This window comes from Dasypus novemcinctus, chromosome 26 (genome assembly GCF_030445035.2).
Source record: "Dasypus novemcinctus isolate mDasNov1 chromosome 26, mDasNov1.1.hap2, whole genome shotgun sequence".
Classification (NCBI taxonomy): domain Eukaryota; kingdom Metazoa; phylum Chordata; class Mammalia; order Cingulata; family Dasypodidae; genus Dasypus; species Dasypus novemcinctus.
In genome coordinates this window covers 10,477,688-10,489,849 of record NC_080698.1, presented here as the reverse complement: position 1 = coordinate 10,489,849, position 12,162 = coordinate 10,477,688, and the positions used below count along the sequence as shown (strand labels likewise).

Here is a 12,162-nt window from a genome sequence, read left to right as displayed (position 1 = left end):
GGGCCACCTGAAGGAAAGGACAGAATGGGGTGGGAGGTGGTCTCTGATGGTGAAGCAAAACCTTTGTGGCAATTAGAAAGGTCCATGGTCCCCTAGACCTCTGCCAGGATGGGTGACTTTAATTCAGTTAAATTTGGCACCAAGGAGGCAGCAGAAACCAATGCTGTTGAGCCTACTTTGCCCTCACTGAGCTTACAGTCTCCAGGTCTGGCTTTTGCCTGACTGTTCTCAAGCCAGGCCTTGCCCCTGGAGCGCTCGAGCCCCAGCCCCACCCGTGCAAGGCCCCGGGCCTGCTGCACAGCAGTGGGTGTGGCCACAGCATCACCAGGCCAGGCTGGGAGAGCTGAAATCACACCTGGACATCCGTATTCTGAAGAGGGATGAGCAGAACCCGCCCTGGCTCTCCCAGGTTCTGGGCTGGGTGGCAGCAGGTATCAGTTGGGCAGCAACATCTGGGTTCCCACTGCTATTTATGTATTAATAACGCCTGCAGCTGGGAGGCCTGCATGGACATCAGCTTTCCAGGAAGGCCGTCTTTCTGACAATGAGCTTACAATGCAGACTGAGGAATTCCGAGCAAGCCTGGGCAAAGGACATCCTCCACCCACCACCAAAAGAGCAGAGGGACCTGGTCAGCTGAGCCTGGTCCCGCATGTTTGGTGACTTCAACCAAGCCTTCTCCCATCCCCAGTTCTGCTCCCTGGATCCTCTTGGGGCTCTCAGGGTGGTACACCTCTCTCTTGGCCCTGCTGGGCTCCAGGCCCCTCTGAAGAGGCTGGAGATTCAGGAGTAAGCTGATGTGCCTGCCTGAGACCCAAGGCAGGGCTTAGGGGCACAGTGCTTGCTGGGTCAGGGCCACTGAGGTCACAGTTGCTGCCTCTTCAGCCCTTCCTTTGCACTCTAGGCACTGCAGTAAGACACAGGAAGGCAGAGCTGCCCTCCCCCCTCCCACACACATGCACGTGTTCCTTAAACAAGCACAGGACTGTGTCCCCTTCTGCACCCGCCCCCATGCCCAATTCCTTGCCCAGTCAGCCAGGATGAAGCTGGTCCCCTCCCTCAGGCACACCCAGGAACAAGCTGCTGCCACCCTCAGCAGAATCCTCACATTTGGCTGTCACTGGAGCCAGCCCCTTTCTGCCCTTCTTTCTCCCAAGATTCTTTGCAGTGGTGGTGCTGAGGCACTTGAGGAATGATCTGGAGAGAGGGCCTGGCCTGAGCTCCGGGCCATTGTGGCAGACCCCAAGCTTGAACTTTACTGTCTACAGCTTGAGACTGCAGTACCATGACAGCAGGAAACAGGATCTTCAGCCCGGCCCTGGGAGCCCTGTTCAGGTCCACTGGACTTTCCCTGCCATCCCACTATGTGCTTGGGGCTGTGGAAGCAGCTTTGGGAAAGGTGTTCCCTGGGGCTTCAGTGTGCCCCCACTGTAGCCCCAGGGAGACAGTGACTCATCAGGCACCCTGTTTCTGTGTGCTCTAGTGCCCCTGTGGCCCAACCTGGGGGAACCCCAACCACACCACCAAAGGCACCCTGCTGCCACCCAAGACACTTCAGGTTCCCACAGTGCCACATCCGACCTTGCCCTCAGGAGCTCTCAGGCCGGAGGAAGGGGAGACTCTGGGAGCACCCAACAAGCAGGAGTCCTACTGTGCAGGCCCCACGTTACCATAAGCACGGTGATTTCCAATAAAAGGGTCCACCGGCTCTCGCACCACAAAGGAGAAACACTGTCAGTGAGAAGGTGATTTATTGCAAGTGCACAAGCAAGGAACTGGGGTATCTTCCCCAAACCAGTTCAAAGTGAGAAGGGGGGCTAGGGTTTTTTAGGGGGAATAAGGGCTGGGGATCAAGTGATGACTGGGTGATACAGTCCTGCCATGTGGATGACTCTGGAATTTTCCACAGGGTCTAATGAGGGGGATGTGGGCACATTTCCTAAACCTGTATTATCTCCCGTTTGTAAAACTCCTGCCTGATGCCCAAGACTTTTTGCCCCTGAGGGAAGTTAGAGATTTCCTGGACTCTGAGGTGGTCCTCGCACCATTCTGTGGTTTTGCTGAGATGTTATCTTATTCCTGACTTTCCTGGGAGTAGAACTGGGAAGGCTGGTTATTCTTCTAGGAACTCAGAACAAAGAGTAAACTACTAAGATTAGCTTAATAGAAAAACGAGTTCAACTAGATCTGGGGAAGGTATTTGCATTTTTCAGAGCTGCTTAAGAAATTTTTAATAAGCACATTTCCCAGTTTCAACACACTGGGTGCCACGAAGCATAAAACCTGGGGAGGCACCCAAAACCTGAGATGGACAGAGTGCACAGAGGAGGGGTCCTTATTTGTTTTCATCTACATACATCCCAATTCAAGATTTGCAGGAGGGGATCCCAGGAGGGGAACCATTCGGAAGCCTGCGACGCCAGACTAGTCCTTCCTGTTCCCTGCCAGCTTCCTTCCCGAGGGAGAACCTCGGGGCCGAAGGACAGTCTCCCAGCCCTGGCAACATTCACCCTACGGCCTCAGGGACTGTGCCTTGGTGGCTGTGCTCAGAGCAGCTCCCGGCACTGGGCAACGCGTGGGCTCCGCTCCACCTGCCCTACATCATTACCCCCGCCCCCACCTTACCCCCGACTCCAGCGGGTCCAGCTCCCTCTTTGCCAGGTTCCCCGTGCCTTCTCCAGGGTCTTAGCCCCGCCCGCCGCTGACAGCCTTAGCCTGGCCTCTGGCGCCACCTTCTGGGAGCCCGAGGGCCTGTCGCATAGTCTACCCTCCCCGGTAAGGATAGTCTGGACAGAACCATTACCAAGGTTGACCACTGCCCTCATACCCGCCCGAACCCGCCTGAACCCGCTCGAACCCGCTCGAACCCGCCCGGAGGCACAGTTCTGGCCATGCGAAACCATTCCACAGGGACACGGACAGACCGATTTCACCCCTCCCCAGCAGACTCCAGGGTCTCCTCCAAAACTGGGAGCAGCAGGGCCAGGTCTCTGTATTATCCTGCCCCAGGCTGCAATCGGGCAGGTCCCTCCTCCAGGAGCACCCCACCTCCAACAGGTAAATACCCCCACTCTGAGCCTTTTTTGTTCTCCCCTCTGAGTCTTTCTAGGGTCCCAGTCAGGAAAATGGTGCCCAGCATCCTCCCATAGGGGGCTTCAAAGAATTCTTTCCTGCTCTAAAATTGTATAATTACAAAATATCTAAAATGTTTGGGTTGACCAGGTTTGAACGTACCTCGCACCTACCCCAAGACCTGAGCCAATGCCCTTGCTTTCTCCAGGTCTTGTTGAGGTGAGCTCAAACAAAGCAGGAAGTTAGTCACCAGCCAATTTGGACTTTTACTGCGGGGCCAAACAGCAGCTATTCCCCTATTCCAGCTAAAGAAGAGGCGGGCAGAAGACAGGCCCCCGTGACTTCTCTTCTTCCTGCCCTGCTGACCTTTCTGTTCTCTAAGACCAGGGACCCCCTCACTCCAGTTCAGAACAGGCAGTCCACTCATTAGCCAGTAGCTTGGGGTTAGATGCTAAACAGAACTTAATGAGGCCGAGAGAACTGGCAGTCGCTGAAGGACAGGGCCATTTCCTGGGCTCTTGCCACCAGGTCTAGAGGGTGAGGAGTATGTCCCTGAAAGTCTGGCACTATCATCGTGGCCCACAATCAGGTCCTAGTTCCACAGGTGGCTGACCTTGAACTCTGGAGCTCAGCTCTATCTGGAGTCTGAGGCCAGCCTCTTGAACAGGAGCAGAGGGGGCGGCCTGGAGGCTGCAAGCAAGGTAGTGAGGGCTTGGCGGAGGTAGGGCGAGTCCAGAGGCATGGCTGCTCTGTGACCAACGGCCAGGCCCTGATCCCGCCGCTAAGACCTAGCTGCTCCCTCCCCTGCTGCCCTCACCCTGGGCAATGTCCCAGGACAATCGACCAGTCTCTTCTTGGGCACTGAGTCATGCTAGTCTGTCCATTCCAGGCAAGGCACTTGGGGACAGCCACCAAGATCTACAGGCCTACCCACAACAGCACAGGCTGGCCAAAAACCATTCTCCCCTTCTCCCCACCCAAATGCCAAGGTGAAACAAACCTGTCTTGTGATTTTGAGAGACTGGCTGGTCTTCCCTCTGTCACACGGGCTCCAGCCCCCACCACTCATATCCTGGCATGCACAGGGAGGGGCCAAGGAAATAGATGCTTGGAGGCAGTGGCATTGTAATAAAGACACTGCTTTTATTTAGTTTGATATGTTTCTTTACAGAATGCAGAAAACACATCTTAAAATCATATAGAAGGAAATAAAAACACATCAGTGGTTGGTGAACACTTGAACGTGAGATTGAATCTCCATCTCACAGAGTCCAGCGGCCACAGCCAGGCCAGTGCTCAGGGAAGAAGACTGCCTGCAAGGGCATTGTGGCTGTTGTTATTCTGTTCACTGCCCCTTTGCCTCCAGTTGCTATGGCAATAAGCCATTCTGGGTCAGCCATGTCTCTGCATGGCAGTGCCCAATGGTGGGGTTGCTAGGGGCAACAGAGCCCTTTGGAAGGCCTTTCAAAGCCCTCACCTAGCACACTGGGAATTATTTTTTTGACGAGGTCATCAAAAATATTCTCACCAGGTCATACCCACTTGTGCTCCTGACTTGGGCATCAGGGAAATCCCAGCTTGGACCAGGGCCTGGAGGCATGCGGTCCTGGGCCCTCACTTACAGGCTTCCCCAACAGGGGCACTGCTCACTCTACAATACCTGCCAGGGGACTGTTTGTGCACCAGGGCAGAGGAGAGGGCTGGTCACTGTGGGAGAAGGCGCAATGGGAAACGCCCTCCAGAGCACAGTGGGGCAAAGGCCCCCAGCCCTCCTGCCGGCCTTCCCCTCCTGAGGCAGCACACGTGAATCCTCGGCAGAACGGTTGATATGGCTTAGAAGTGGCTGCTTGGTGTGCAAAGGGAGCCCGGGTCCACCCACCCACCCTTGATCGGGGAAAGGAAACATTATTGCAAAAGGCATCCCTCCCTAAAAGGTACCCAAACTAACTCAGTCAAGAAAAGTCATGCTCAAAAGTTTCTTTCAAAGGAGGCGAACTGAAGCAGAGTGGGTGACCCTGAGTCACAGGACAGAGATGCAGATGGATGGATGGATGTTCTGCTTTAAAAAGGCAAAAGAAGCCCCTGTGGAATTCTAGAATTTAAACATTAAGGAAAAAAAAGGGGGAGATCAAAATCAGCAAAGCCGTCAGTTCCATGGAATCAACACTAAGAGCTTGTACAAACTGCTGTAAGCATCACCGTTTTTAATCTTTTTTTTAATAAAACAATTTGAGGCTGTATAAAAACTTTGTAAAAAATTAGCTTTGAGAGCCCACCGATTTTTACTATGAACTATTGTTGGCACTCCTCCCCAGCCACTAGACCTTCTCTGGCCATTCAGGTCCAAGGCCTGGGACTGGGGTGCCAGAGAAGGGGCGGGGTGGGTCGGGGTGGGGCTGTGGACTGGTGGGACAAAGTGGCCAAGGTCAAGTGAGGAAAGAGCATCACATGACATAAAAATATTGCATCTTCACCAAAATGTCCCCCACTGAGTGTTTCAAAAACCATGATATTCCTTTTAGGAAGGGGGAAAAAACTCGAGCGAAGAAAAAAAGAAAACAGGTTGATGTGATCGAGTCCCTCAACCTCCCCAGGCACCCCCACAAGCAGCTAGGTTGGGGCCATGGCCACCACTGCCTCTTGGAGTCGCTCTTCTATGGACCCCTTGGTGACGGGCCACTAGCGTGCAGGGGGTGGGGGTGAGGGTGTCCACAGCCCAGAGGCCCCTCCAGCTCCCAGGCCCTGGCAACAGTGGGTGAGCAAGTCCAGCACCAGGGCCCTGACCCCTTAGCCAGGGCTGGGAGGCCCCCAATCAGGCTCTGGGGTATCAGAGCAACCAAGTTTACGTAGTGTGAAAAAATAGGATTCCTTTGATAAAAAATACTGTCCCTTGGTCTTCTCTAAGTTTGAAACACCCTGGGAGCTTATTTTTAGCAAAGCAATTCCCCATACCCACCCCAAAATTATACATACAAGTTTAGGTAAACAGCAGATTAAATGTAAAAACTTAACCTTAATTTCTGAAAGTCCTTTGAATTTAATCTTTAGCTACTGTTTTCCATGTTACATCCTGCAGCTAGACACACGTGAATAGAAAAAACAGTACAGTTAGTGTTAAAGGCAAAACGCAGGGAGCTGGGAGACTGCCCAGCACTGCTGCGAGTTCATTCACGGTTCCTCGCTCCCTCCCTCTACATCTCTACTCCAAACCGTGCTTTCAGAGCCAGCCATCAAAGACGCAGCAAAGAATTTTCTATGAACAAACAGAAAGCTGTTAGGCAAAAAATAAAAATAAAAAAGTCCCCAAAGTCTCTCCAGCTGCTTTGGGGTTTAGGAGGACCAGAGAGGGCGGGCTTGTCCAGGCCCCGAGTGTGTCAGCGTGTGCTAGGTCAGGTGTCGGCTTCCGGTGGGTGATGGTCTAAAGGCCACCGGTTTCCACGGACAACACTGTGTTGTCTCCAGGCCCCTGCCCTACCCCTGCCTCCACCCAGGCGCTTGTGGGTTAAGGGGGGACGTAGGGAGGGGGCGACCGGTATGGGGTCATGTTCTTGGGACGGGAGCCCTTGCCCTCCATGGGGGCTGTGAAGGGCGGGGGGGGCTGGTAGGGAGGCGCATTGGGATCCTCATCCCGCAGGGGCGTGTACTCTCCCACGGTGTCCTGGTTCAGAGGCGTGGTCTCGGGCACACTCTGGTTGGGATACTCGGGAGGGGGCAGGGGGGCCTTCTCCTCCTGCAGGATGAGCGGCATACTAGAGGAGGGTGGGGGCTTGGAGTCATCCAGCTCATCCGCGAAGATAATGGGCACACCCTTCTTGATGAAGGTGGCCTGGTCCTCCAGGGTGAGCTTGCCCTTCCGTTTCTTGCGGTAGCAGATCATGGCAATGATGCCGGCAATGAGCAGAATGGCTGCCACCACCACGGCCGGGATGACCGTGTGCAGGTAGACGTCATCCTCACTGCTCTTCTCAGCATCCCTGTCCAGCACCTCCGTGGGCGGTGCCTCCGAGGGCATCCTCCTGGGTGGTGCCACAGGGATAAACTGCAGGTGCCGGCAGCTGCCTGAGCCTGTCACGGCGACACTCACAGCCTTGAAGTCAGGCTCCAGGGCATTGGAGAAGGCAGGCCGAGGCTTCCCATCATCCTCGGCAATCCTCCGGCTCAGCCCCGTGATCTGCTCCTTGGGGCAGGGTTCCAGGGGCAGCGTGTTGTTGGTCCACTCCACCACAATGGAGCCCCGGGTGATATTCTGCAGGGTGACGGTGCTGCAGTTGCGGTCCCCAAAGGCAAAGGCCAGCTTCTTCACCAGGGAAATCTTCTTGTGGATATCATTCACCACCAGGGCCGGGTCCCCCATAAATTTGGCCTTGAAATGTGCAGGAGCCTTATCCCCTTGAGGGCGCTTATGGACGTGGATCTCAAAGGCATCCACAGCTGACAGGCCCCCCTTATCCGTGGCATGCATGAAATACTCGTGCTTGCCCACGTGGCTGCTGTCCGGCAGGCCGTACATGAGCTGGCTGTTGCTGTTGAACTGTACCCAGGACTTCTCACCCACCAGCTGCTGCTCCCGCAGCTTCAGGGTCAGCTTCAGCTTGTCGGTAGTGGTATCCTCCTTGTCGTAGAAGGTGTCCGGCGGGATTTTCACCTCAAAGTAGGTGCCGACCCAGGCGTCTACCCTGTCGATGTGGTTCTTGCGCTCTGGGGGCTGGTTGGGCTCTCCTCCCCGGGGCAACCCACTGGTGGTGGTGCGGATGCGTGTGGGTGGAGAGGCTGTTTCCAATCTGGTGATCGGAGCTTTGGTGGTGACCCGGGGCACTGGTCGGGGGGTCCGAGGTTTCTTCGTTGGCCTGCGAGTTGTGGTGGTGGAGGAGTCAGTTGAAGGCGTGGCTGGTTTTGGTGTGGACACTCGTGGTTTCTTGGTGGTGATTGTGGGAGGGGTAGCAATTGCCGTGGGCTCCACATAGCCAGGAATGGTCATCGTTGGGCGGATCTGGCCAGAAACGGTGGTACCAGTTTCTGACACCCGAGTGGGCTGGATGGGGCCTAGGGTTGGGGTCTGAACGATGGCACCGCGAGTCCGAATGGTGGCTGTGGGCTTTCCAGGGACGGGATCCCTGACCGGAGGAACCATGGTCTCTGTTGGAGGAGCGATGGCTGGAGATGTGGGGGTGGGCACGATCCTGGATGGTGGTTCCTGAACAGCTGTGGTTGGGGGCCCGATGGCAGTGACTGGCGTAGGTGTGGCATGGATCTGCCTCCGGATCCGTTTCGGGAGAGGGGGCTTCTTGTTGGCAATGTGCCAGCCCACGACAGGGTAGCCAAGCTGGGCTGACATGGCACCCTCCCTGGCAGGGGCCTCCACGCCATGGATGTCAGGCACGCTGTTCTGGTTGAGGGAGCAGCCCAGCCTCCAGGAGAGCAGGGCCCCATTCTCCACCACCTTTTTGGCATTTCCTGGGCCAGCCATGAAGGCCGACATGTCAAACAGTCTGTTATTCACCACTGGCACCAACTTCATATTGTGAAGCTCCACTTCTGAAAAGCTCCGCATCCTGTGCAGGAGTTCAATCCTTTGCTTTGGGGTCATCTTGGTGAGGTCGGCATCTAGAATCACTGTCAGAATAGTCACAGGCTCGTCGGCGGCACAGGCAGAGGACACTGCCTCACCAGGATCTGGTGAAGCCGCCCGCACAGACTGCGGCTCATTGTGGTCTTCAGGGTAGACCTCGATGGAGAACACGCTGGAGGTCTGGGGGACGTGGCTCCCATTGGCACCCAGCCGTGCAGCACTCACAGAGATGTAGTGCACGCCCTTGTCGGTGTCAAGAGGGAGGCCCTCCAGGATGTGGCTCTGAGGGTCCCAGTGCAGCCAGGACGGCAAGGCCTCCTTCCCCACCGCTGATACCTAGAAGAGATACAGGTATGAGTTAGAGGTCGAATGTCACTGCGCAATCCAAAAACGATCACAACCGTTAACACTGACCTAGCTCAAGTGTTTGATAAGCCTGAACTGTAATTCCGAACTCCTGCTGGGGAAGCCAGCTTCTCTTGAGGTACAGCCAGCCTCATTTATCTGTCATGAGAACTGAGGCTGCTGGTTGGGATAGCTTGGAAGGCAAATGATTCACCCAAAGCCACATGGCAAGGAGAGGGCGGCACTGGTACACATTTCACCCCAATGAATTCAAGAATGTCACAGATTTTTATTCCAGTGGCATACCCCGCCACCTACTCACCCGTTCTGGGTGCAGAATCAAGTCCTAGTGCCTGATGCAGCTCTCAGCACCCCTTTCCAGCCTCACCTCAGATTTCTTCCCCTGCCCTCTGCAGACACCATGCCCTGCTCAGGCCACACGCCTGGCCTCGAGTGCCTTTCCTGCTCCTCTCCACCTCTAGGGGACCCATCTGTTTTAAAAGGGCTTGGCTCAAGTCCCATGTGATCTCTCCCAATGCTCATGACCACTGACCCTTGGTCAGGTGAGGTGGTGCTTCATGCTGACAAAGGTGTACACTCGTTGAAAGGGCCCATCTTTGCATCTTCTCCAGTGCCCAGAAGTAGAAGCCAGAGCTGGGCACACAGGCCTGGGTGACTGTGAAGGCTGCAGTGTAGTGGGGCATGTTTATGAAGCGAAGCAAATACAGTTAGTTGTGCCTGATATCTTAATCCTGCTTCTCAAACCTCAAAATAACCTGCAGTGCCTAGGGTGGGGAGACTGGAAAACGCTATTCTAGAACAATGTATATCAACGGCATCCCAAGGAGCTGTGGGCTCTCTAAAAGAGAGGTTCTGTAGTCAACCAGGTTTGGGAAATGTGCAGAACCCACCACTGAACATAGAGAGCCCAGGCTTAGAGCAGGCCACAGGCTCTACCCAGCAGCACCTCCCAAATTTATTTCTGTGTAGAAGTCCTTTTCACATGGAGATATAACCAGTAACACTCAGAACACCTGAGGGAACACTGCCATAAAACTTCCACCATCAGCTGACAGGGGAGTTAAGATGTGCCTGTTGCCCAGGCCCCATCTGTGGTTCCTTCACCTTCAGGAACACTTACTCCTGCCTCCAAGGCACGAAAAATGTCACCTGCTTTCTGGTTTGCCTGGAGGCACTCTCAGTGCCTTTGTCCTGTTCCACCAAGTCAAGAGACACTGCTAGCTTTGTCCCAGACCACCCTTCATGTCCACTGCTTGTCAGCACAGCAACACTGTGCACAAAAAGGCCAGAGCCCTGCCTGCCGGGCTCCCCAGGGGCCCCAGTTGCCCAGGCTTCCTCCTGCAAGAGTCTGGTGCCTAAGTGACTGAGGACACCCCGGGCTCACACCTGCTTTTCCCAGATGTCCACGCAGCATGTATAACCACCACCTTATCAGAGACCAGATACTTTCTCCCTTTCAACAGATTTCCTAATCTCCAGCAAAAATCCAAGTAAAGACAACTGACATTATTAGGACTTATTACTTCTGGGGTTGTCCTTTTCTAATTGCTCTCTGAGCCACTCCCAAAAGGTCTGTGAAGAGCATTTCTTTTGTAACACAACATTCCATCAGATCAAAGGTGTGCCAACATCCAAAGCACCACTAAAACCACTCCCTCCCCTCACTTGCCATCTACTACAAACACAGCCAAAATCAGAAGTGTTAAGACACTGTAAAAAGCGGTGCCTTCAAATTCATTAAAAATTGGTAAACATTTTTCCTTTAAATTTTTTTCATCTACAAAAATAACACTTGTTTCAAATGTTTTGACTGAAAAAAGCTATGCTTTAAATTTTTTTCAGTTCAATTGTACTAAAAATAAAAGTTTCCACATCCACATGTATACACAGAAAGCAAAGGTTTAATGTTCTTGTTTTGCAGAAAGCATGAAGCAAAGATAGAAGGCCTGATCGAGTGTTTTTGTAAAAGGTTTATTTATTTAATTTCTCTCCCCTTCCCTCCCCCCACCCCAGTTGTCTGTTCTCTGTGTCTATTTGCTGCATCTTCTTCTTTGTCCGCTTCTGTTGCTGTCAGCGGCACAGGAATCTGTTTCTTTTTGTTGCATCATCTTGTTGTGTCAGCTCTCTGTATGTGCGGTGCCATTCCTGGGCAGGCTGCACTTTCTTTCACACTGGGCGGCTCTCCTTACGGGGCGCATTCCTTGCGCATGGGGCTCCCCTACGTAGGGACACCCCTGCATGGCAGGGCACTCCTTGCGCGCATCAGCACTGCGCGTGGGCCAGCTCCGCACGGGTCAAGGAGGCCTGGGGTTTGAACCGCGGACCTCCCATGTGGCAGACAGACGCCCTAACCACTGGGCCAAGTCTACTTCTCGGCCTGATTGAGCATTGTACAGGGACAGGATGGGGGTCCCAGGAAGTGGGAAATGGGCAAGCCAGGGTATGGACCTGGGCCTCTGGCCACCCAAAGGCAATTCTTAATCCCCGCTCATGTGGCCGTCACTGGGATGAGAGCTCACCTGGCAAAGGCAGGGCAGAAGGAAGGGAAAGAAGACCCAGAATGGAGCTCTGGGTAAAGCCAGTTATGGAGAAGCCCCCTGCAGCGGAGACCTGATAGGGCCAGGGGACTCCAGAGGGGGTCACTGATCAGCTTCCCAGGTCCACAGAACAGTCCTGAGTGGCCGGCCAGCTAGGCCTGTACCCAGTCCTTTGGGTTCCATTAGCACAGAGGAGAGAGCAGCCCTCGTTCTCCTGAATGTTTGTGTCTCCAGCTACAGAAAGGCACTTTATAACATAGGAACTGAGAAGTGCCCTGCCTCCTCCAGGCTTCCCAGCCTGGCTCACTTCCTGTTCTGCTGATCTCAACAGCCAAACCTCTGCTGGCGCACATTTCTTAGGGTGCAAACCCAGGCTGCTCTGGCCAAGGTTCCCACATAGAAATACTTGGAAAGACGTTAACACTAACTTAAAGCTATGCCAAATTATAAACACTAAACACACATACACACACACAGGTTTTACCAAAGCAAGTTATAAAGCTCAATTTCAAAATAGGAGATGGGAGAGGAGAATTTGTAGCTTTATTCTTATTACTGAGAGCAAATTCTTTGACTACCATCCACCCCAGAGCCTTATGGACTTTGGGGACAAGTCAT

General features: G+C 54.0%; 1 protein-coding gene across 9 annotated transcripts in view; it reads right to left on the bottom strand.

Moving 5' to 3' along the window:
- Nucleotides 1-4,193: 4,193 nt before the first annotated feature.
- Nucleotides 4,194-12,162, bottom strand: part of DAG1 (dystroglycan 1) — an 87,308-nt gene continuing 79,339 nt past the window's right edge. For all 9 annotated transcript variants that reach the window (XM_004451877.4, XM_058288497.1, XM_004451878.5 and 6 more), the window contains one exon: nt 4,194-8,977. In XM_004451877.4, the coding sequence (XP_004451934.2) occupies nt 6,575-8,977 (2,403 nt within the window). In that variant the 3' untranslated portion in view covers nt 4,194-6,574. The remainder of the gene's footprint in view (nt 8,978-12,162) is intronic.